This window comes from Budorcas taxicolor, chromosome 8 (genome assembly GCF_023091745.1).
Source record: "Budorcas taxicolor isolate Tak-1 chromosome 8, Takin1.1, whole genome shotgun sequence".
In the NCBI taxonomy this organism is placed as follows: Eukaryota; Metazoa; Chordata; class Mammalia; order Artiodactyla; family Bovidae; genus Budorcas; species Budorcas taxicolor.
The window spans coordinates 103,447,386-103,474,453 of NC_068917.1; the positions used below are offsets into that span (position 1 = coordinate 103,447,386).

The 27,068-nt window shown below is 39.5% G+C and overlaps 1 protein-coding gene across 1 annotated transcript in view; it reads right to left on the reverse strand.

The window, feature by feature from the left end:
• Positions 1-11,015, reverse strand: part of SVEP1 (sushi, von Willebrand factor type A, EGF and pentraxin domain containing 1) — a 205,027-nt gene extending 194,012 nt beyond the window's left edge. Inside the window, exon 1 of the mRNA XM_052644513.1 lies at positions 10,479-11,015. Coding sequence (XP_052500473.1) covers positions 10,479-11,015 — 537 coding nt within the window. The remainder of the gene's footprint in view (positions 1-10,478) is intronic.
• Between the last annotated feature and the right edge of the window lie 16,053 nt (positions 11,016-27,068).

Genomic DNA, 27,068 nt, shown 5'->3' on the forward strand with positions numbered 1-27,068 from the left:
ACTTTACTCCATAAATGATTCAGTCTTATAATAAGCTCTGCTAAGAACTTTCTTTCAAATGTTTTTTCTCTATTAATCTCATTGGAAGTTTTGTCCTTAATTTTGAAAGACATCTATTTGCAAAACAAGGTACAAAACAAGGTAGCTGTCACTATCTCAACGTATCTAGTTATCAGACCCTCTCCTCAAGGTCATAGCTTTCACATTCACTGAAGCTAAGAAGAAAGTATGCTCCGAATTCGAAAAATTGTTATTGCTTGACCCTTTACACAAAGAAATTGGCAACTGCTTGAATGACCTCATGACAAAGACAGATAGCAAGGAAGGTGAATATTTTAAAAATCTTTTCATCGAAATAGAGTAAGAAAATGCACTTACTAATGGACTGCAGATTTCATTTTCTTCCCACTATCATTCATTTCAAGTGAAGCGCTGTAACAACATTCGTGGGCTACAACAACATCTCAGAGAATGTTTCCTATCCACAATTAGCCCCCAAGCTAAAGCAGGTTACTGTATGTAAGCAGATCCTACGCCAGAAATACATTCTTCATACGGCTGGGGGAGATTTAGAGAACAGTCTTAAAAATCTATGGGAAAGACCGAGATAATACAGAACAGGAAATTCCTTTTAATGTTGAAGTCTCTTAACCTGACAGCTTCCTCTGAAAAGTCAAAGGAGAACCACATTTTCCTGAGAAAGATTCATTTGGGTTTACTAAACTGACAATAAAATATTGATTATATTTTGTGGGATGCATTTGTTTCCCCGTGATGCTCAGTATAATCTTTTATTTGGGGGTGAATGCCATATTATTTAGAAGCTTCTGGGAAACTAAGATAAGAAGTTTCTGTTGCCAAAATTTAAACAAATTGCTCAGGAACTTTGATAGCTTCTTTCTAAAGAAAAAAAAGTATGACTTTAGCACAAGGACAAACAAAGGTATTTTGCAGTTAGGCAAGGTTTGGCTCTGCCGAGCTGGGTTAGGCCATTTGAGGAAGAAACAAGTGGATTTCCAGACATTTCTTTGGTCACACACACACACACAAACACACACTCTTCCTGACACACTGGTTTGGTAAAGACCCCTCATCACTTCCTCAGTATCCACATTCTCCTTCTTCTTCAGTAATAAAACTCCATAAAGCTAAGGATGGGATTGAGACCAGGTTCCCCCCAGTGAGATCTACGTGAAAGTATTGTGTGAATTGCTACAGTCGTCTTCTTAAGGACTAATGTGACTATCTTTGTCCTTTATTCCTTCTGGGGTCTGGCATGAGCCCCTGATGGTAGGAGCTCCAATAGCCATCTGGGACCATGAGGTAAGCAAGAGATGATAGAGCGGAGGGCTGAAAGTAAAAACTCTGGATCCCCGAAGACAGAGAGCTGCCACATTTGCTCTGACTTTTCTAGTCAAACTTAATTTGAGAGAGAACCAACTGTTTATCATGTTTAAGCCAGTGGTACTTTAGATTTTTCTACTACATCCAGCTAAATTTAATCTTAGCTAATTTATTGGGTTAAAAAGCAAGTTCAGAAGACAAACTAGAAGGGATTAAACCATCTCAGGGTCTGCCAATGATCTGTCTGTGTTAGAGTGTGGAACACAATCAAGGATCACAAAATGAAATTCTAAGTATCAGGTGGTGGTGGTTAGTTTCTAAGTCATGTCCGACTCTTGTGACCCCATGGACTATAGCCTGCCAGGCTCTGTCCAGGCGATTGCCCAGGCAAGAATACTGAAGTGGCTTGCCAATTCCTTCTCCAGGGGATCTTCCCAACCGAGGGGTCGAACCCAGGTCTGTCTCTTGCATTGCAGGTGATTTCCTGCCTTGCAGGCAGATTCTTCACCAAGTGAACCACCAGGCAAGCCCAAGTGCCAGGTGCTGATTAGTTGTGAGAAATCACACCCAGAATTGTTACATATTCTAGTTTGTCAGGAGAAGGCAATGGCACCCCACTCCAGTACTCCTGCCTGGAAAATCCTGTGGAGGGAGGAGCCTGGTGGGCTGCAGTCCATGGGGTCACTAAGAGTCGGATACGACTGAGCAACTTCACTTTCACTTTTCACTTTCATGCATTGGAGAAGGAAATGGCAACCCACTCCAGTGTTCTTGCCTGGAAAATCCCTGGGATGGGGGAGCCTGGTGGGCTGCCATCTATGGGGTTGCACAGAGTCGGACATGACTGAAGTGACTTAGCAGCAGCAGCAGCTAGTCTGTCAAGAGTAAAGCTCCAAACTCAGATTTTTTTAAAAAAATGCTATCTCCTGATTTTAAAATGCCTGCCAAAGTTAAAACATATATTAAATATGCATATGTATATTTTAAAATACACAAATACATACACACACATACACACATTGGCCATATATATCACACATATTGAAGGCCAATTGAAAAGCAGCCATGGAATGAATATAGCTTTAAGGCCACAGTTTTTGTCTTCGGGGTTAGACTGGCATTATATGTTCTGTAACACTTTCAATGTTCTGGAGATGGAATTCCCTGCTTCCTCCTGGCTTTTGATGCAACTCAACACATAAAGGTAATATAGTAAGATGTGGGTGGGGGGTGGGGTGGTGTGAGGGGAGGAGAAAGACCAGATGACCAATCGGATATCTTGATTGACTCTGCCTTTGGCCTTTACTTAGCCTTGTAAGTAGCATTTAGTTACCTAACCTCTCCTCGTATCCATGTCTTTTCTGTAAAACTAATTCTGTAAAATCATAACATAAAAACAGGTCACTTTACAAATTAAAGGTATAGCTGGTCAAGAATGAATACATTTAATAATTCTCCTTCACAGTCATTGTTAAGAGAAGTCCTCTCTAGCACATTTTTACCTCGAGGACACTGGGGGAGGCTTTCCTATCTTTTGACCACAGAAGTGAACTAGAAAAAGCAGTCTACCCTTCCTCTATGTTTAAGTATTAAGTCATCGGCCAAGATCTTCGTGATACATTTCGACCAAACGTCATAGAATACTGGTAGCCAATAGTGACATGTATTTAACAGTAACACAGATACACCTTCTGAATACATTTCACAGTGCCCTGTATGCTGGGAATAACAAAACTAATAAAATATGCAGATACTAGACTAAGGAGAAACTGGAATTCAATATTTGATGATTATTTGTGCACGTGCTCCCTCTCCCTCTCTTCCTCTCTCTCCCCCTCAAATGATTTTCAGTACCATCTTTACCTGCGAAATATATAAGAGGTCTGGTTCAGTCTAAGCACTGAGGCTTCATTCATGCATTCATTCACATGTCTAATGTACTGATGGGATTACAAAAGAACTTCCTATAGAAGACCAAGGCAATATGAAAACTGTTTAAAAATTTAAGAAGCACAAAAGAGAGACCGTTTTCAGAAGCCCATTTAGAAAGATCATCTTTCTAGCGTCAGAAAAGAACTTAGCTCCCTCAACAGTGAGCAATTCCTGACATTTAAATCAAGGGTCTCTGAGTCTGGAGCAGCTGAATCCAGTGCAGACTGAATGACTCCTTCCCGCCCTTTCCAACAGGGAAGGAGAACCTACACCTTCCTTATTCCTTCAGCATTCACGTCATCAGAAAGACTGCTGCACAGACTAGTATTGGTTCATTGTATGAAAATAAAATAGCTCTAATCTACTAGCCTCTCACACAACTCCAGGTTTTATCAGAAACATAAAAGCAGATACTTTTTTCCTACGAGGCTGAGAGCAGAATACTCCCCAGGTAAAGGCATGAACACACACTAGTGTGGACATATAATGATGATTTCCTTTCCTTGAAGCTAGGAGGAGTTTCTGCCTATCTATTCCCAGTCTTGTGTCTCTCTAAAGCACAGATTTTTGGAGAGGCAGCATATTCCCCACCAGAGGATCATATTTCTGGAACTCTGGAGCAAAAAAGAACTTCTTTTCAAAGGAAGCTGCATACTATGTTTGTATAACAGATAGCAAAAGTGAAGTGGAAGGAGGGGCTCTAATTTTATTATAATGTGAAATGCTTAGATGTTGAAGAGTTTTGCATGCAGAAAGGATTCAACCCAAAAATACACACTTGAGGAAAGGCAATTTATAAATACATGATGGAGAGAAAAACCAAGAAGAAAGGTTATTCTGAAATAGTCATCCCTTGGAAAGGAAAAGCTGAAGAGCATTTCGTTTATTTTTTAAAAGACTTTCATGTAATTTTAAGTTCAAGGTGCTAAGTCTTTCCCCTATTCTATTGATTTTGTCTCTGGAAAGATCTGTACTAACTGCCAGTTTCACTGCTTTTGTCCTGTACTCTTTGATAAGTGTTGGGGGTGGTCCCCAAGAAAAAATATCTACATTGCAGTTCATCCATTCAAATAAAGTGTGTCCAAGCATATATTCTTTCATTAAGTGGTACAACTCTGACATCCTATACAAAATGAAGCAATACTATTATCCTTTTTGTTTTGTCAATCATATGTACTGACAGATAACAGCAAATTTCAAGTTGGTAAAGAAAATCCTCCATCTCGAGATTTTATATAAGAGGAATAAGATGTCTGAATTGGGAGGGTAACCATGTACTTGCAAGTGTGTCAATATATGTATGTTTATGCGTTTGTATATCTGTCTGCCTGTGTTTGTGGCTGTGGATAGTTGTGTGGTCATTCAGTTTCAAACGGAAAAGTTTTGAAAAACTCATTTTCCTGGGGTTTTGAGGTTTGACAAACCTCAAAAATGTACCTGTGATTTTCAATTTCACATCAAGGCTAGACCACAATCAGTTCCAATATCACCATACTATGCACACAGGGGAACCTAAAAAACTGTCTCATCTCCATGAAAAAATGTCTCAATTCCCAAATCAAACCACACAGCTTATCATTTTCAAACTAATCTTGTGATAAAACAGACTTTGATCCCTTTGCCAAAATTCCCATTGAAACTTCTTCTAATGCCATTTCCAAACACTGATCATCTTTTATCAAATTTCTTCATGAATATCTCATTTAATTAAACCTAAGCATGCTCATCAGAGGCCTGGCAAAGCTACAATAACGACATGCAGGTTGCCAGGTTAGACAGGAACTGAGCCCAGCTGACCCTCTCCTGCACCTTCTCATAACCCAACCAAAATGAGAAAAGGAAAATAAAGTCAAGGGAAAGTTCAGTTAACAAAAACGTTTGAGAAATCCCTGCTTGTTGGATTACAAATGGATCCAGACTGAAGAAAGGCACTGGGACCTCTTTGGCAATTCTACTTTCCAAGCCAGGATGTAGTATTTGGAAGGAGAAAGCTAAAGACAGAGTAGGTTTTGAGGAGAGCAGTCCGTACTCGACTCATTATGCATTTAACTGTTTTGGATCAACAATATTGAGAGGCCCTGGGCAGACCTGGCCAAGCCAAATAGAGGAGCTGGTCTATGGCAAGTTCTTCCTGGTTCCGCGAGGTTCTTCTCCACTAGGGGTGGAGGCCAGCAGAAAACAGCCTATAAAACTGAAGCCTGCCTGGGGCAACTGTTAATAGTTCAATATACAAGGGGCATTTTTAGTGAGTTCTTTTCTCTCATAGAGGCCTTTCAAAGGTCACAAGACAGGGGAAAAAACACAAATGAAAAGTAGATTCAACACACTGATAAAATGGTAGATTCTGTCATCATAAACAAAATTCAAAGGCAAGTGAAACACAGAGAAAAAATACCTGCCGCAGACTTGGGGACAGAAAGGTTAATATCATTAAAATTTAAAGAGTATTTGCAAATCGCTAAGAAAAAGAACCACTTTCAAAAAAAAAAAAAAGGTTAATAATCCCAAAGTCTTTTAATAGGAATTTTTCAAAAAAGCTATATATGGCCAGTGTATTTAAAAAGTATATGAAAAAAGTGTTCAACCTCATTAATAAGAAAGGGCAATATAAAAATAAGATTCTATTTTTCACATATAAATTAGAGGGCCATGTTCAAACGATACCTGCGCTGGCTGTATCCTAGATATGGACCTACACACTGTATGTAGGAGTATAATTTGGTACACATTTTCTGCAGAGCCACTTGGCACAGGCAGCAAAGGCCTTAAAAACAGGCATCTTCTCTGAAGGAATAATACCCACCAGTTCAGAAATTTGTATTAAGGACATTATTAGAGATATGAGCAAAGATTTGGTCTCACCATGTTGCTCTTAACAGCCTGTGTGTATCTTAGTCGCCCAGTTGTGTCTGACTCAGTGAATCTATGGACTGTAGCCCACCAGGCTTCTCTGTCCATGGAATTCTCCAAGCAAGAATACTGGAGTGGGTAGCCATTTCCTTCTGCAGGGGATCTTCCTAACCCAAGGATCAAACTAGGATCTCCTGCATTACAGGTGGAATCTTTACCATCTGAGCCACCAGGAAAGCCTATAACAGCCTAAATACATGATAATAGGTAATTACATGATACAAATAAACACACATCCTGAAATGGAATACTGTGTGGCCATGAAAAATGATAAAGTAGAAATGTATTTCTTATTATGGAAAGAAGACTGCAAAATATGATGGAAAAGTTAAGTTAAAAAAGATAATATACGGTATGATGCTTCTTTGGGTAAACATTATTTATACACGATATATGTACATGTATGAATATATACCTATTACCTAGACAACTGCAAAAAGATCAAGATGGATAGGTGCCAAAATATTAAAGCATATTTTCAGAAAATTTTTCTGATTATTTTATCTTCTAAGATAAACACTTATTATAAGTAAAATAAAATGTGTTTTTAAAAAATGAATCAAAGAGAAAAACAAGAATCTAGATATAGAAGTCATGTTTAAAAAATCAACAATGTTTCTTTACATTAAGAATAATTGTTTAACTGCTCATATAACTCAGTAACAAAACATAATCCAATCCAGTTGAAAAGTGTGCCAAAGACCTAAATAGGTGTTTCTCCAAAGACATACAGATGGCCAATAGGCACACGATAAGACACTAACCATCTCTAATTGTCAGAGAAATGCAAATCAAAATTACAATGAGGTAACACCTCACTCCAGTCCGAATGGCCATTATCAAAAAATCTACAAGTAGGTGGCACTAGTGGTAAAGAACCTACCTACCAGTGCAGGAGACATGAGAGATGCGGGGTGGATCCCTGGGTTGGGAACAATCCCCTTGAGGATGATATGGCAACCCACTCCAGTATTCTTGCCTGGAGAATCCCAAGGACAGAGGAGGCTGGTGGGCTACAGTCCATAGGGTCACAAAGAGTCAGACACGACTGAAGTGACTTAGCACAGCACAACAAATGCTGGAGAGGGTGCGGAGAAAAGGGAGCCCTCCAACACCCCTGGCGGGAATGTAAATCAGTGCAGGTGCTATGGAGAACAGAATGGAGGCTCCTTAAACTGAAAACAGAGTTGCCAGAAGAGCCCGAAATCCCACTCCTGGGCATACACCCAGGAAAAACTGTAATTTGAAAAAATACATGCACCTCTCTGTTAATAGCAGCACAATAACCAATACATGGGAACAACCTAAACATCAACAACAGATGCCTGGATAAAGAAGATGTGGTCCATATATACAACGGAATATTACTCAGCCAACAAAATGTATGCAATAATGCCATCTGCAGAAACACAGATGGACCTGGAGATGATCAGATTGAGTGAAGTAAGTCAGAAAGAGAAAGACAGTTACCACATGATATCACTTACACATGGACTCTAAAATACAACACAAATGAACATGTCTGTGAAACAGAAACAGACTCACAGATATAAAGAAAAGACTGTTTGCCACAGGGAAGGGAAGTCAGGGAGGGACGGACTGGGAGTTTGGGATGAGCAAATGTAAACTAGCATATATAGGATGGATTAATAATGAGGTCCTACCACATAGCATAGGGAACTATATTCAATATCCTCTGATGAACCATAATGGAAAGGAATATGAAAATATAGGTATAACTGAGTCACTTGGCTGTATAGCAGAAATTAACACAACACTGTAAATAAACTATACCACAATACAATTTTTTTAATTTTAAAAAATAATTGTTTAACATTTAATTTGTAAAGACGCTATTCATGATAGCAATATTGAATGGAATACATTTAAGTCTAAATTTGAAAAATATATGCAGAACTTAATTAGTAGAAATCTATAACTTTATTGAAGGATATGAAAAGAACTGGTTAAAAATGGACACACTATAGTCTTGACTTGGAAGGACTATAATTATAAAATGTAAATAATTCCCAAGTTAATTCTATATTTTCTATATTGAAATCAAAATCTTGGCTAGTTTCATTTGGAATATGTAACAATGAATTAAAACTTCATATTAAGTAATAAATATATGAGAAATGACTTAAAGAGAAAAAATAAGAAAATGGAGACTTCTCATGATCAGGTATTTAAATAGATTGTAAGGTTATAATAATTAAATCATTTTTGCAAAGCTTAAAAGTAATAGATAATAGGATGAACTATCCTATTATCCAGGATAATAAAAAATTCATAGGAGGCCAGGAGAAGCTCAAATACCCATAAACTTTTAGTGTATGACAAAAGAGGCATTCAATTAAATTGGAAAAGGATGAATGGCTGGTAAACACATGATGCTGGGGAAACTGGTTAACTATTAAAAAATAAAGTTAGACATCTTTGTCATACCATACACTAAAATAAGCTCCTGATAGATTAAACTGTGAGATGGGAAAATATTTCTCTGTTATGGGAAATGAGAAAGCCATGCTAAGAATATAAGCAAATGTAGGATCTTAAAGACAAAGTTTGATAGATTTGACTATATACAAATTTAAATCATCCATTTAACCACACTGTGATAAACAAAAGCAAAAGGCAGTGAGCTGGAAAAAACAATTGCAGCATGTATACAAATAGTTACCAGTCTTACTATATGAAGAGCTTTTACAAATGATCAAACCAACAAACATACACCATAGTTGCAAAATGGTCAAAAACAATGACCAAAGGAAAAATCAAAGGAAAAATACAAATGCCCAGTAAATGTATTAGAAAATACGCATTCCACAATAAAACGAAAACCATTGAATTTGCTAAAATGATACCTCTGTTCACCTACCAAATAGGCAAAGATATTAAAAATATTGGCACATGTTACTGCTGACCCTGTGGCAAACTTACTGCTGTGGTACTCTGCTGAAGTGAAGTTCAAGTCATTCAGTTGTGTCCAACTCTTTGGAACCCTATGGACTATACAGCCCATGGAATTCTCCAGGCCAGAATACTGCAGTGGGTAGCCTTTCCCATCTCCAGGGGAATCTTCCCAACCCAGGGATTGAACCCAGGCCTCTCGCATTGCAGGCGGATTCTTTACCAGCTGAGCCACAAGGGAAGCCCAAAAATACTGGGGTAGGTAGCATATCCCTTCTCCAGGGGATCTTCCAGACCCAGGAATCCAACCGGGGTCTCCTGCATTGCAGGCAGATTCTTTACAAATTGAGCTATGGGGTGGGGGATGGGGGAACTCTGCTGATGGGAATGTAAATCTACGCAACCCTCCATGGCAGAACTGGACAAAATGTATCAGGTAGTTTACAGATGTTCACATCTCTTAATTAAGCAACTTTCAGAAATTCTTATTAAGGAAGTAATCAAAGGGGTCTATAAATATTTGTGTTTACCAAAACTTTTGTTCAACAACAGATGACAGGTCAAATAGATTATAGACTATAATAATCTAGCAAGTAAGGTCAGTATATAATAACTACATTATATTAGATATATAATGATATAGATCATTTCATGATATAACAAGTGAAAAATGTAGGCTACAAAACAGCAAGACACTAGTTTGTTTTAAAGTATGAGCAGATGTGCATACTGGGCAAATATTCAACAATATGTAAACAGTGGCTTTTTAAGGGTGATGAGATTAGAGGGTTTTCCCCCCTTTTCCTCCGCTGGTTTCATTCATTCCACACACACTGGCTTGCTATCGTGTGCCCAACATCTCTATAGGCTCTAAATTTTCTTCAAATGAATATGCATTACACTGTAATCAGAAAAAGTTACATTTTGGCAAAGTAAAAGTCCAGCATCTGAAACTGACTTCCTTCTTTTAAAAGTCTGGTAAAGGACTCAGAGCAACGAAGTGCATATTGAAAGTATAAAGTCACATCCCAGAGAATTGGGGATATGTTCAGGTCACTCCACCTCTTACCTTTAGTGACACTTCCTAAAACATACTCACGTGTTACAGTTTGCCCATAGTTTGTTTCCACGACAGTGAATATGAACAGCATCTCAAGGACTCCTTCCTAGTAGAGTTCTCAAAGACCACTTAATGAGCCTGACATCTCCTTAAGCCTTTAAAATCCATCCTTTCAAGGCAACCCCCTCCCTTCCACAACAGGATAGGTATGATTCTGACTTTGGAGATGGGGACGCTTGACTTGGGGTGCTACGGCTGGCCCGAGGCTGAGCCCGGCTTATAGCCGGGCAGGCGGTGGTGGGTGGGAAGGGCACCTTACCGCGGCTTGCTGGAAGGCGCCCTTGGTGTAGGTGCCACCGCCTCGGTAGGTGATGGCCGGGATCTCGCGGCTGAGCAGCGCGCACTTGTGTTGGTGCGCGCGGCGGGAGGAGATGTAATCGACGCGCGGCACCACGTTGTTCTTGGACGAGAAGGTCACGATGGCCACACGCGTGGCAGTGGGCACCACGGGGAAGTCCGACAGCAGCTTGCGGACGAACTTGAGCTCGCTGAGGAAGTTGGCTTGGCCCACGCTGGACGACTCGTCCACCAGGAAGACGAGCTCCAGGCGCTCGCTGAGCTCCCGCAGCCGCCGCACGCGTCGCCGGAACGCCTGGCCCAGCCGCTCCACTTTGCTCTCCGCGGCCGCCGCGTCCTCGCTGGGCGCGGGCGGCTCCGGCAGCCGCCCGGGGGCTCCGGGCGCCGCCTCGGGGAAGAGGCGGAAGCTGAAATTGCGCGACGGGGACAGCTGCTGAAAGGTCGCCCAGCCTGAAACCAGCGCCAGACCCCAGCAACAAAAGGCCAGGCGCGCCCACATTGCGCTAGAGACGGAGCGGCCGCCCGGAGCGCAGGCGTCTGCCCAGCGCGGAGAGATGCTCGGGCGCCGGGGTCGCCGAGGGGCGTGCGCGGCGCGGGGCGTGGGACGGCGGCCGCGAGCCTCAGCGCTCTCTCCTCTGACACTGGGGACACAGTCCAGACTCCTCCGGCAGCCCGAGAATTAGGGAGGGAAGGCGCGCGCTCGCTACCCCTCTCGCTCCCGTCTTTTCTCTCCCCTCACTCCTCCTCCTCGCTCTCCCCGAAGCCTATAAAACGTTTGAAGGCAAGGGGGCAGTCAAGAAGAATCTCCCGCTTCCCTCCTTCTCTCCCTCCTCTGTCTCTCCCTCTCCCCTCGCCTTCCTCTATCTCTGCCTCTCTCTCTCTCCTCCCCCTTCTCCTTCTCCTCCCGGGTTCAAGCCAAAGACTCTCGGAGATTCCATGACACCAGAACCCCGCGTCTGTCAGGCTGTCAACATTCCCGCAGCAAGCGCACCAGCGCCGAAGCCCTGATTGATCCCATATGTCTGGCAGGAGCCGCAGAGGAATTCACTGGAGATGGATCCAGATACCGAGAGTGCCACAGTAATTGGAAACACTTTGTAGAGGAAAACACACACGGACTGGCCAGGGAGTTGAAAGCATCTTTTGAAAATTGCTTGCTCACCTTTTGTGTCTCTTCCCCCTCTCCGCAGAAACCTCAAAGCCTTCTCCAAGAGGATGTCTTATTCGACTTTTGTGGTGGGGCTTTCCGATCGGTGGGGGGTGTGTGTGTCCTCTTGAGGGTCCTCTCCGATCACAATATATAGGGGTTGCATCTACCCCTATGCAGCCCCTAGAATGACTGTTGTGGCGCTGCACGCATGCATTTATTTATTCATCCGTTTGGTTACACCTTCATTCATTTAGCAAATATTTTTGAGCACCTGTTGTGTGCTAGGACACCTGGAATATAAGGAGGAACACAAATTGACATCGATCTTGTCCCCAAGAAACTTACAGGGTAACAAGTGATATGACCATTAACCACATATTTCATAAACAATGTATATACTTACATCTGACCATGCTAAATTCTATGAAGATCTCAGGCAGATAGACTTGACCTTGGAAAGGTCAGGGAAGCCTTCACTGAGGACATGAAGTTTGTGCTGGAATCTGATGATGAGTAAGAGTTTCTATGCTCCAGTCCTCTCTTATATGCCCATGGCCTGTTTCAACAGGTGAGACTCACAGAGGCCTACCTCCTTGACTTTAAATGGCACCTAACACACAACTACATACCTACACAGGTTGCCACCCTGGGGTAGTTATTCTTTTTCCAAAACAAAACCCTGAAAGCGGTAGTGCAAGTGCAAAGAAGAAGTAAACTTTGCAGAAGAGATGGAGTAAACTTTGCAAAAGTAATTCTAGTGAGGAGTCAGGAGCCTTGTGCAGATACATTTCTGCCATTATATAAATCACCTGAACCAAGACACTTCCAAGTCTTAGCTTCAGTTTCCATATCTGTTTCATGATGGAAATCAATAATCGCAGAATTTCCTTTGTCCCTAATGTCAGATGATTTAATTCCATCTGTATTTAATGAAATATCTTCACAGTGTATATAATGGTTGAAGTTTTAGGGCTCTGGAGTCTGTTTGCCTGGAATGAAATCTTGACTCCGCCATTCAGTCATTGTATGACCTTGACATCAGTTTGCTCATCTGTAAAATGGAGTAATATTAAATAATAGCATATTAAAGTTATTGTGAAGATATCATACAAAGTTCTTAGACTAGCACTTAGAATATAGCATGTAGTCTACAAATGCTGATTGCTATTATTTCCACATTTGATAATGAATACTGTTCAGATCTTTATTTTTCTAGTAATATTTCTTGACCATCTACCATGCCAGAATATTAGATACTGAGGTATTAAAGCTGAATAAGACTCATTTCCAATCTTCCAGAAGTTCAAAGGCTATCAGAAGAGAAAGCAGACTTTGCAAACAATTATAGAGCCGTAGGATGATTGCAAGGATGGGGAATAGGGAGCAAGAAGAAAAAATTCTCAATCTTCCTGGATCTTCCTGAGGAATAAGCAAGACCTCATTTGAGCTGAGACTGTTGAAAAAGAGAAAGTCTGTCCAAATTTCATCTACTCTGTGTTATTTCAAATACATCATTAAGAGCTAACATTTCAGGACCTTTATGTGCCAGGCACCATGGCAACCTCTATGTGTACTCACTCATATGTTCCCCACAAAAACCCAGAGAGGTAGACGATTGTTTTAGTACTTTCTGGTTGCAAGCAATAGGCACCCAGCTTCTCCTCACTGTAAACAAGAAGGGATTGCTTGGCTCAGTAACTAAACTGGAGAAAGGGCAAGGGTGGATTTGTCTCAAAAAAAGCTTGGGAAAGGAAATCAAGAACGACCTAAGTCTTCCATTTTCCTCTTGCTTCTGTTTCCCTTAGAATGTTAGATTTAGTTTGTGTCTTCAGATTTATGAACTGAAAAGGAAAGACTTTTGCCCAGGAGCTCAATTTAAAAACAATTCAACAAAAACAATCACCACCATGACCTTAGAGAAAGATGTCACTGAAGCATGCATGGGTTATATGCCCATCCCTAGCCCAGCACTAGGGAGGACATGTGCTGTGCTTCGTCTCTCAGTCATGTCCGACTCTTTGTGACCCCATGGACTGTAGCCTGCCAGGCTTCTCTGTCCATGAGGATTCTCCAAGCAAGAATACTGGAGTGGGTTGCCATGCCCTCCACCAGAGGATCTTCCCAACGCAGGGACTGAACCCAGGTCTCCTGCACAGGCAGATTCTTTACTGTCTGAGCTACCAGGGAAGCAGTGGAATGCATGGGCCATTATAATTGCCCTAACTTAGGGCATATGCTTACTGTGGCAGAGACTCTTAGTCACCTATCTAGTACATCTCTTCTAGAAGGGTCTAGAAGAGAAATAGAGCTCCTGAGTTTTTGCTGGGCACAAAATTATCCAAAATGAAGATTATATATCCCAGCTTCCGTTGCAGATGGATGCAGCCATATAGCTAGGTTCTGGGCAATGATATACAAATCCTGATTTTATGTGGCAGCTTCAGAAAACCTCTTTTAAAAGACAGCTGCTCCCTTTGTCTGCTGTCTCTTCCTTTCATCCCTTATTCCATTTTCTACCTGGAACATGAACCTGGCAGCAGACATCTAGCAGCCAGCTTGGATCATGAGAATAATGGCCACATTCAAGCAACAGGTGAGTAGTAATCCAGAAAGAGCATGGATTCTGCACACTTCACAGAGCAGAACCACCATACTCCTCTCAGACTGACTCCACCCCTTTTGAGTTTTCCTATTACATTCAGCTGAATTTGATCCTGTATAATAAACCCAAACCTGGAGCCATGGCAGCTATCCTCTCAATACATGCTTTCATAAATGCTATGGGAGAGAAAGGAGGATATAATGAATTACTCACTGCTCCAAAACACCTCACTTGTTTCATTTCATTGCCGAAAAAAAATGTATGGCCATGTATCATTCCAAAGGTTGTGAAGTACAATCTTAACATTGCTCTAGAAATCAGAAAGCTAGAAACATTTGGTGAACACAGCAAACAATTACAATATTGAGTCATATGAAATGGGAAAACAGCCAAGTTCAAAAAGAAAAATCGAGAAACTTCTGGGAAGCTTAATCTGCCCTAACATTGCGGAGATTCCTATAGAAAAGAGTTAAAAATCAGTTTTCGCGAGGACTTTCTGATCTTTAACTGGGGATAGTAACTTCACTTGGTGCCTGCTATATTACCTATAACTATGGTGAAGTACTTAGGAGTGGTCAACTCTAGCAGAAGTTTGTAATTGAGCAACTGTGGGCATTTGATAAAATTCTTCTTTTCTACATTTTTCATCCCAGCTTTTCTTGGAATTTTTGTCTTTTTTGGCATCAAAAAAACCCACCCAATTATACTAAAATAGTTATTAAAATGTTCTTTAAAATTATATTTGTCATATAGTACTGTGTACTTGTTCATGACCCTATTATATAATATTACCAATCAACTATTCTAGTAAATGCCTTGTATTCAAAGTATTGATGAAGTAACGATATTCTGCTGTGGATCTAAGTGTATTTAAAGTTTCCTGGATAATTCTGACACATACCCTAGGGGCAAGAGCATAACACCAACATACTCTAGCATTGTGTATTTCCAATGAGCTAAACAGCCAGGTCTACATTACCTATGCTTGTGATAAAGAGTGGAGACTTAGAGAAATCTTGCCTGTATGTTATCAAGATTACTTCTCTGTGCTTGGCACTGCCCCCCCGAGCTCTCTAGTGTGTTATGCTCTTTGGTCTAAAGCAGTGATTCTCCTGGAGGGTGATTTTGCACCCCACTGACTTCCCTACTCCTACTACCAGGGAAGACCAGGAAATGTCTGGAGATCTGTGTGTATGGGGCGGGGCGGGGGGAACAGTGCAACCGGCATCTAGTGTAGAGGTGGGGAATGCAACTAAACATCCTATGATGCATGGGATAGCTCCCACAACCATTCAGCTCAACGTGTCAGGAGTGCCGAGGCTCAGAAACTCTGGCCTGTATGACAATTAACAGACACAAAACAAGATAAACTTTCAGTATAGGAAGTAAGTCAGAGAGAGAAAGACAAATATGTGATATCACTTATATGTAGAATCCAAAATATGACACAAATGAGCTTACCTATGAAACAGAAACATGGGCATAGAGAACAGACTGGCAGCTGCCAAGGGTTAGGGAAATTAAAATGGAAAAGTCTTCAGAAGCAGGAGAGCAAGCCTTTGATATGCTTCTGCTCTGCCTGGACACTGCTTGGATTCCGTGCTTACATGCAAGCATAGCAAGTCAGGCAGCACCTTAGATGAGAAAGGGAGTGGGCCTTGGAATTCTTGAGTCCCTGGAGGTCTGGCCAGCCCCCTGGGTTCGTTCTAACAAAATGCTATGATTCACAAGGTTAAACACACAGCATTGTAAAAAGGTTCAAGTAAAAACAGAGCTGAAGTTTTGCACGTAAACCAGTCTGCAGCCTGGGATTATAAGCAGGAGCCCACCAAACTTTAATCTGAAGTCTCACCTGTTGGGTCAACACACCGCCTGGGACCTTTTCCCAATTGGGACTCCAGTTTGCTGCTAATGAGGGACTTCCCAGCGCTGTTTAAATCTGGATGTTGGTCAGCCCAGTTGCTGATATATGTGCTGTTACTATTCTCTATTGTTTCTATTTCTCTTCTTTTAATGACTGTATATTAAAATTAAGTCAATTAACCCTCTACTAAATATTGAAATTGTTTATGTGTGTGACAAGTGGTTTCTTTTGTTGAAGAGTCCTTCAAACCTAAAATAAAAATAAAACTTGCAGCAAAACACAAGAGGTTAGGGGATGGATGGAGTGGGAGGTTGAGGTTAACAGATGTAAGCTTTTATATATATAATGAATAAACAACAAGGTCTTACTGTTAGCACAAAGAAGTATATTTAGCATCCTATGATAAACCATAATGGAAAGAATATTAAAAAGAATATGTTATATATGTACTGAATCACTTTGCTGTACAGCAATAATTAACACAATATTGTAAATTAATTATACTTCAATTGAAAAAAAACTTTCACTCAAGCAAAAATTAAGACTGAGAAGCAACCTAAAAGTACTGAAATGACACCATAGCCAGACAAAGAAAAATGCCCTGGGATTCATCTCATGACATAAAGACTTCTGCGAGAAAGCAATGTGTGTTGGTGGTATAAGGGATGGGGGATACACCATATTTTTCTTGCTAGCTGCACACTGATACACAAGAAACTGAACCTCAATCCCTGCCTATCCAATGGGACTTTTATTAGGGACATCCACCTCCACTCCACCCTTCACAGCAACCATCTTCCTGCATTAAAGCAGGTGCTGTAAAAAGGATGGATTTGAAGTAGGGGAGAGGGAAGGAGAAGGAAGAAAGCAGAGAGTGGTGCTAGCTAAATGTCCTTCTGAGATGTCAAGAATCAAGCCCAGTTAATGGAAGCAGAGGGAGGAAATGTTTCACTTTCCATGCATACTGGGCATGAGGTCTTGTTTTAAAATCTATCACAGTGTTAGTGAACCACAGCGACAGGCAGTAGGGACAGGAAGAAGATGCCACCTGGTGACTGTATTTTATAAGACTATCTTTCAGTTGTGAATTTAATAAAAAACATTCTCCCCTGTACAGCGACTGTTTAAGTAGAATTATCTGAAGATGGAGTTCATGGAGTCCTAGCAGTGGACATTGTAAGCAATTAAACAATTAAATAAAAAATAAATGTTGTCAATCTGGCTTTAACACCTTGTGGTAGTTGTCGTTTAGTCGCCAAATCCTGTCTGACTCTCTTGCAACCCCATGGACTGTAGCCACCCGGCTCTTCTCCACGGGATTATCCAGGCAAGAATATTGGAGTTGGTTGCCATTTCCTTTTCTAGGGAATCTTCCCAACCCAGGGATTGAACCCATGTCTCCTGCATTACAGGTAGGCTCTTTACTGCTAAACCACCACGGAGGCCCAGTTTTAACACAAAATACAGATTTACAAAATGTTTAAATATGTATCATTTTATGTGCTTATTTCATTTAACCTTGCCATAAATCCTCAAGTAAATATAATGGGCATTCCATTTCTATAGGTGAAGAAATAGGGCTGTATGAAGTGGCCATAATGTCTGGAAATAGAAATAGTTTATTGCTATTACATTTTAATGCCTGGCATGTTTAACGTGTTGGCTCTTGCTAGCAATGCAAGCTTTCAGTGAAGGTGGCAATTAACACATCATTTGTGTCCATCACTGCATCTGTATCTATAGTGCACGGCCTTAGATAACCTGATCTCAAACCTGACCCTTTATCCTTGAACCTATCCTCAGCTAAACTTTGTAAGGACTTACATCTTGAACTGGTGAAAGGCACAGGGATTGAGAATTTTTCATGTGGTAACAAAAGGTACCCCCAGTTTCTAGAATGCTCTTGGACTATTATGTTTACAGTGACCATTGCCTTTACTTCTTCAGAGATAGTCATCCACAAAAGAGCGTGCCCAAAACATCGTCTGTGTCCTTGAATTTATGAACCAACTTTCCAGAGGTACTCTCTTCCAGAAGGACATGCATTGAAGGACTCTAGATTCACTGACAGGACCAGCCCCCATGCCCACTTAGAAGTAAGAGCTTAATGTGTTCATCTTTCATCATTTTTAACCTGTAAAAAATAAAACAGTATCATTTATATTCATAAATGTTATATCCAAGGTCAAGGCTTGAACCAAACTCAGTTTGTGATCTTCACCATAATTCTGGAGGTTGCTCTGCTAAAAACAAACAGTAATAATGATAAAAATTTTTTAAAGGCACATTCTTTTTATCTTTATCTCATTTTTTTTCTCCCACCAGCATGTGGAATAGAGAAAGATCAGAAAAGATAATTAATTTCCTATTGACAAACTATGACACCACAACTCCCATGTGGAGGCAGCCATAATTATAGTTACTTTATAAAATTTAGTTTTAAATTATCATGCAGTAAAATTGACTTTTAGTGGGTGTACAGTTCCATGAATTCAAACACATACACAGATTCATGTAACCACATCCACAATCAGGATACAGCATAGTTCCATCACTCCAAAAAGCTCACTTTTGTAGTTACGCTGTCTCCTGACTCCTAACGCCTGGCAACCCAACTGATCTGCTCTCCATTACTGTGCTTTTATCTTTTCAAGAATCATACAAATGGATTCACATAGTATGCAATTTTCTGAGATTAGTTTCTTTTCATTCAGCAAAATAACTTTGAAATTCATCTAAGGTTGTGTACAGGTTTTTGTGTGAACTTAAAGTTTTATTGACTTAGGATAAATACCCAGAGGTAGGATTACTAGGTCATATGGTAAAGTATCAGAGAAGGCGATGGCACCCCACTCCAGTACTCTTGCCTGGAAAATCCCATGGACAGAGGAGCCTGGTAGGCTGCAGTCCACGGGGTCGTGAAGAGTCAGACATGACTGAGCAACTTCCCTTTCACTTTTCACTTTCATGCATTGGAGAAGGAAATGGCAACCCACTCCAGTGTTCTTGGCTGGAGAATCCCAGGGATGGGGGAGCCTGGTGGGCTGCCGTCAATGGGGTCGCACAGAGTTGGACACGACGGACGCGACTTAGCAGCAGCAGCAGCACGGTCAAGTATGTTTAGTGTTATAACAAGGAGCCATGATATTTTTCAGGGTGCTGCATGTACCATTGCTCACTCACAAAAGAAATGCGTGCGTTCTAATGGCTCGGCATCCCATTCAGCACTTGGTACTGTGTATGTGTGTGTCTACATGTCCATATTTGCATATATATTATAGATATGATTCTAGATTGATAGTACTCCTCTTTTTCTGTTATCTTGAATCCATTATTGAGCCCATTCAGTAAACTTTAAATTTCAGTTATTATGTTTTTCAGTTCTACAGTTTTCACTTGATTCTTCTTTATATCTTGCCTGAGGTTTGGGAAATACAAAAACAGGGTGAGCAAACACACACACACACACTTTTCCACTCTAAGCCTGAATTTGAATGCCTCTTGTGAATCTCTCTCTTTGTGTGCCCATGCCTACTTGTAACTTCAGACTATAGCACTGAGCCACAAGGGATTTCAGAGGGGGGAAAGTGGTAGTAAACTCACTGCTGATTCAGTGGTATTTTATATTCTGGTCTTCTCCCCCAAGTCACCTGCTTTATTAACTTTTCTGAGTCCTCAAATCATGGTTACATGCACCCTCTAGATGTTATAGTTGTCACTAGATAGGGTGGAATATGCTTATACCATCTTGCTACTTAGAACTAGCATCACTGTGTGTATATGCTCAGTTGTTCACTTCACAGTTAAATAACAATTTTATTTTCCTTTACTACTCTTCCCAAGGTTATCTGCTCATTTAAACTTTCACTCTTTTTAAGAAAGTCTTAGTAATTTACACTCTAAGTTAGGAAATTGTCCTTAATTTAAATGCAGATTTAAAAATTATTAACTAAAAATTTTAAATAGCATGCATTTTCAATTATTATATTCTCCTCCATATAAATGGTATTATTTAGCTTCTTTCCAATGTTATACATTGGTCATTTTACTTTTTCCTCTCTTGATGCTTTCATAAACATTTTATCTATTTTGTGGTGCTTTTTAGGGACCCAGTGCTTGGACTCCTTGTTTTCTGATACGTTAATTTATGCTCTTATCCTGAATAATATTTTATAGTTCCTTGAGTCCTTTATTCATTATCATTTATTGTCTTTTAAATAGAGCTCTTAAAGATATCATTCCTACCAAGTGTAACTTCAGCTAAACCTCAGGTGCAGGGTCATTACTGTTTTCTGTGTGTGGTGGGGGGCTAAGTCACTCAGTTGTATCCAACTCTTTGTGACCCTTTGGACTGTAGCCCACCAGGCTCCTCTGTCCATGAGATTCTCCAGGCAAGAATACTGGAGTGGGTTGCCATGCCCTTCTCCAGGGGATCTTCCCAATTCAGGGATCGAACCCAAGTCTCCTGCATTACAGATGGATTCTTTACCATCTGAGCCACTGGGGAAGTCCCACTGTTTTCTATGCAACATATAATTAGATTTTTATTTCCTCTTTGGTCCAGAAATTATTAAGTGGGAAATTTCTTTTCTTTTCATGTTATTATTTTAACTCTGAGTATTTGTTTGTATATTTTGTTCAACTATTTTAAAATTAATTTTCAGTTTACTTCATCAAGGTCAGAGAACAGGACTGTACATTTTTGTTCTTATTAAAATTTCTTGTGATCTAATATATGACAAACAGTAAAACATACCATTAGATTTTGAAATAAAAGATAAGCAGTTTTGGTTGTAAGATAAATTGTTCTGTCTTATAAATCAATGTTATTGTATACATTATTCAAACACTCCATATCCCCATTCACTTTAATCTAGTCCATCTGTTTAAGACTGAAAGTATGTTAAAATCTGGTACAGTCATTTTTGACAGTTTTTGAAATATTTTTAGGGTTTGCTTTGTATTTTCATGATATATTAAATTTTACCCATAAATATTTTAAAAGTTGTATTTGCTGTGAGTAAATACCTACTCATAAACAAGCTAACTACAGCTTCAACAACATAAAATCAGCCTCTATTCACTGAATATATATATTTACCTTGAATTTCATTGTGTCTGGATGACGCCTCAGCTTCACTATAATTATTATCATCAACATAATCAGCATCACTGTTTTCAGTTTGCTTGCTATTTCCTTACTCAGTCTTTTTTATCTCCTTTTTTAGTCTGTTTCTCTTTGAAATGCCTTTGGAGGAGGAGATTAGAATTCTGATGCATTGAATGAGTGAGTGAAAGTCACTCAGTTGTGTCTGACTTTTTGCGACCCCATGACTATACAGTCCACGGAATTCTCCAGGATAGAATACTGGAGTGGGTAGCCTTTCCCTTCTCCAGGGGATCTTTCCAAGCCAGGGATCAAACCGAGGTCTAACACATTGCAGGCATATTCTTTACCAGTTGAGCCACAAGGGAAGCCCAGGAATACTGGAGTGGGTAGCCTATTCCTTCTCCAGTGGCTCTTCATGAACCAGGAATGGAGCCCAGGTCTCCAGCATTGCAGGCGGATTCTTTACCAACTGAGCTATCAGGGAAGCCCCATGCATCTGATGCATTAAAGAGACAAATATGAATTAAATCATAAAGAAACCAGAAGATATAAATGAACATTTCTAAGATTGTAGCATGTAAAAGGTTTCAAGCATGTAAACAAAGGAAGAAATCACAAAAAGAACCTTTAATTTATTTGACCACATAGCCATTAACACTTTTATCATCATAAAATATCAGAAACAATTTAAAAGGACAATGACAAATTGGAAAATGGCAGAAAAAAATCTTATCATCCTTATATATAATGCATCTTGTAAGTCTACATTAGCAAGGCAATTGAGAATATAGACAAAGGGTAATGAAAAAGAAATTCTGAGAAGAATAGATGCAAATGGACACCAGTCATATGAAAAGCTATGGAACCACATTTATAATTATGGAAATATGCATTATAGCAAAAACAATAAACTTTTTTTTGCATTTCATGTTGGCAAAAATTGATGAATATATATTCAACTGGAACTGGCTAAGGCTGGGTTGGCAGACACAAAGCACATGTGCTTCCATTCTTCCATCCCTCATTGAGGTTAAACACCACTTATTTATTTTAGCATTCTTTGCTGCTGGATCCAGATGTGGTCTTGAGCAGTCCTTCCCATCAAGGAGTACCAGGTCACCACTATTAACTCTAGATGGAATGTATTTGCCATTCCCAAATTTTGATAAAAGTGGGCTATTCTACATGGTTAGCCCTTTGCAGTCTGATTCAATAATATGATTTTTTTAAGGTACAATAATGATCATACAGGGCTTCTGAGGTGGCTCTAGTGGTAAAGAACCTGCCTGCCAGTGCAGGAGACTTGAGAGACGTGAGTTCAATCCCTGGATTGGGAAGATCCCCTGCAGAAGGAAATGGCAACCCATTCCAGTATTCTTGCCTAGAGAATTCCATGGACAGAGGAGCCTGGTGAGCTACCACCCATGGGGTTGCAAAGAGTCAGACATGACAGAAGCAACTTAGCACAGCACAGCACAATGATCGTATATCCTTCACCTAGGATTCCTTTCTAAGGAGATAATCAGAAATGAGCACACACACATTTATGTACAAGGCTGGAATTTACAGTACTAATTATAAAAGTAAAATGTTGGGGATATTGGAAATAATCCTAACATATAATAATAGAATGGTTGAAGCATATTAAATACATAAAAGGAAAATCTAAATATTATGCTTATATTAAAAAAATTAATGTTATAAAAACACTCAATACATCCTGTTAAATTGGGCTGGGGAGGCTGAAAACCCTGTTATGTGAACTTTTAAAAAAATATACACATAGAAAAACATGACAAAAGTAAACATACAAATATGTAATAATGTTTATCTTAGAGCAGTAGCTAGCAACTCTTCTTTTATCACTATGTTTTAAGAGGGTGGAAAGAGACTCTAACTCATCACAGGGGAGTAGCAAGACCACATGGCAGAAAATCATGTGGAAGGAAAGTATTATTATGGACCTCTTTGAAAAATATATTGTCACTCAATGTTAGAAGCAAATCTGTAACGTTTAGGAATCTCCCACCTGCTCTTTCAATTGGCAGCCTCATACTTGAGAATTTTAATTCTTCAAAGAGCTTTAATATATTCAGTGGGTCTTAAGCTAATGTAAAGTCTAAACAATAGGAACTTCTCTCTTAGTTCACTGCTTGATAAAGAACCAATTTGCAGTAGCACAATTTATCCCTTATGGAATGTGATTTGATCTCAAGCTTACAATGTTTGCAAACATGTACAGTTTAAAATGAAGCAACATACTCCACTAATTTCTGTTTATCCTGTTAATTCTTGCGCTGTTTTCCTCCAGCCAGATGTTTCTTATGCTTAATTTGCCTAACAACATTCAGACTAGAAAACCATTCTAGCATTCAAATGATGAACCAACATACCCAGATTTATTTTCCATATCCTTGGCTCTTTCTAGGTCTGTCTTGCATTTTTCAGCATCCTTAATTTCTATTGAACCCAGATGGAATCTATGTTTGTCAGGAAAGAAAGAAAAAAAAACATGTGACAGCACTTTATATTTTTCTGTGTTATGTGGAAAAGGCCTAAAGATATATATTCTTAAAATTATGCTAGTTTGAATGGTTTTTAAGACCGTATCTCCAGATTCAAAGCCGTAATTCTTCTAGAAGAAAACATAGGTAGTACACTCAGTAATGCAGGTCTTAGAAACATATTTTAGGATCTGTCTCCTTAGAGAAGAGAAAAATAAGCAAATGGGACATAAGCAAAGTTAGAAAGTTTTGCACAGTGAAGGAAACCATCAACAAAACAGAAAGGTAACCTACTGAATAACAGAAGATATTTGCAAATGATAAGGGGTCAATATCCAAATTATATACAAAGAACTCATACAACTCCATATCAAAAAAACTAACATCCCAATTAAAAAATGGGCAGAAAAGTTGAAGAGGCATTAGATGGTCAATAGGTATATGAAAAGATGCTCAACATCATAATCATCAGGGAAATGCAAATCAAAACAGCAATGAGATATCACCTCATACCTGTCAGAATGGTTATTATCAAAAAGACCAGAAATAACAAGTGGTGGTAAGGATGTGGGAAAAAAGAGAACCCTCATATACTGTTGGTAGAAATGTAAATTGACACAGCCACTACGGAAAACAGTATGGAGGTTCCTCAAAATGTTAAAAATAAAACTACCATATGACTCAGAAATCCCACATGTAGGTAAATGAAGAAAATGAAAACACTAATACAGAAAGATATATGACCCCAATGTTCATAACAACATTATAATAGATAAGATATAGAGGCAACCTAAGTATCTATCAACAGCTGAATAGATTAAAAAGATGCAATCTATATTCAGTATACACAGACATATAATGGAATACTACCCAACTATACAAAAGAATGAAATTCTGCCATTTGCAACAACATGGATGGACCTGGAGGGTGAGGGTAAATAAGTGCTTAGGGAAATAACTAGACAGAAAAAGACAAATACTGTATGTTTTCATTTATATGTAGAATCAAAAAAGTAAAACAAAAAGTAGAACAAAACAGAAACAGACACAGATACAGAGAGAGAGATGTAGGAGAACCAAGATATATGACGGGGATTAAGAGATATAGACAAAAAGATATAAGATGAATAAGTTACAAGGATATAATGTACACATGGGAATACAGCCAATATTTTATAATAGCTTAACATGGAGGATAGTCTATAAAAATAGTCATCATGCTATACACCTGAAACTAAGAGTGCAAGTCAATTATACTTCAATTTAAAAAATTGTGCACATCAGGCATTTGATTTAACAAAGTGTGGTGGACAGCCATTGACACGAACCCTAACGATCCCTACCTCTTGATATTCATTTTGGGTCTTTGTAATTCTTTCCTCTTGAATGTGGGGGTGTTCTTAATGATTCATTTCCAACAATAAAATATGGCTAAAGTGTTGGGATGTCACTTTCAAGATTAAGTCACAAAGACCCTGTTTTCCATTGTGGTCACTCTCTCCTTTTCCCGCTCTGAGGAAAGCCAGTTGGGAAGTCGCAACTAATGATGCTTGATGGAGAGGCCCACAGGGCAAAGCACTGACATCTCTGGCCAACAGCCAACAGGGGCCTGCCGTCGGTCAACAGCCAGGAAGTGAGCTTCAGAGTAGGACTTCTGGACCCTATCAACAGTCATATGAGTAACCTTGGAAGCAGATCCTCCCACTGTCAAGCCCTCGGATGACCGTAGCCCTGGGCAACATCATGGCTGTAGGTTTGCTAGGCACATTGAGGCAGATAACCCAGTAACACCTGGAATCCTGAGCCACAGAGAATGTTAGATACAAAAGGTTTACTGTGTTAATCTACTACATTTTAAGGTAATTTACGATGACAGTAGCAACGTGGGCACCTAAAGCCCATAAAGAAAGCTTATGCCTTTGACATAAGAAGAATAAAGAAAAGGGCCCCTGTGGGTCAAAGAGTTCAAGGGAATCACTGTTATTTTTCTTTCTTTCTTTTCTCCTGCTGCTTCATCCTGATGGCCATCTCAGTAGCATGTGCTACACAACTTGAAAGGAACCCTGGCTTTCCAGTCCAAAAACTAGAAAGAGCAACCATAACGGACAGAGCATATAGGGGAAATTTTAGGGAGAAGAGATCTGGAGAAAGAGATCCTCTAATTTTGTGTATGAACTGACCCAAGTCCTTAGTCATGAGCTGAAATGCAAGAACAGACACAAAGAACCATAGCTTTGAGAATGAAACTACAATGATAACCAATATCCGTTATTCTAGACTAACTCCTACGAGGCATGTGCGTGAAGCAGACTCAACACCACAGCAAGGGTTTTGCAAATTGACCTTGCATTAGACTTGTCATCCACAGAAGGAGAGAGAGAATGCGTGGTCTAAACCTAACTGGGTTTATTCTCTATAAAAACAAAAGACAAAAAGGGGTATCCCCAGAGGATTTTAACAAGACCTAGAATCTTGCAACATAATATTCAAAATGTCCAGGATACATCTCAAATTTCATTTTTAAAAAAACAGGAAAAAAGAAAACTTGGATCACTTTTTTCCAGGAAGAGACAAGCAATAAATGCAGACCCCAAGATGGTCTAGATATTTGAATTATCAAAGATAGTAAAGCAGTTATAATAGATATGTCCCATAAGATAAAGGAGAACATTCTAAAAATGTATTTAAAAGGTAGAAGTTTTGAGTAGAGAAATTATAAAAGTGAATCAAATAGAAATTTAAAAACTGAAAAATGTAATACCAGAAATTTAAAAAAAAATTCCTCAATGGGCTCAGTGGCAGAATGCAATGATGATAACAAAGGAAATATTCAGTGAACTTGAAAATAGACATGTAGAAATTATCCAATCTGAAGAACAAAGAGTCAAAAATAGATTGGGGGTGACAATATCCAAGTTCTAATTTTGTGTCATTAAAGTCTCAGGAGAGAGAAAAAATAGACTGGTGCTACATACACACACACAAAATATATGAAATAATAGGTGAACCCTTAAATTTAGTGAAGAGATAAATATACAGATTCAAGAAGTTCTGAGACCCATCACAGGATAAACTGAAAAGAAAAAAACCCAGACATATCATAATCAAGCTATCAAAACCCAAAGATTCTATAAATACACACACACACACACACACACACACACACTTGGTTGTGTCCAATTCTTTGTGACCTCATGGACTATAGCCTGCCAGGCTCCTCTGTCCATGGAATTTTCCAGACAAGAATACTGGAATGGATTGACATTTCCTCCTCCAGGGGATCCTCCCAACCCAGGAATTATCCAAGGGGTAAAATGTAATG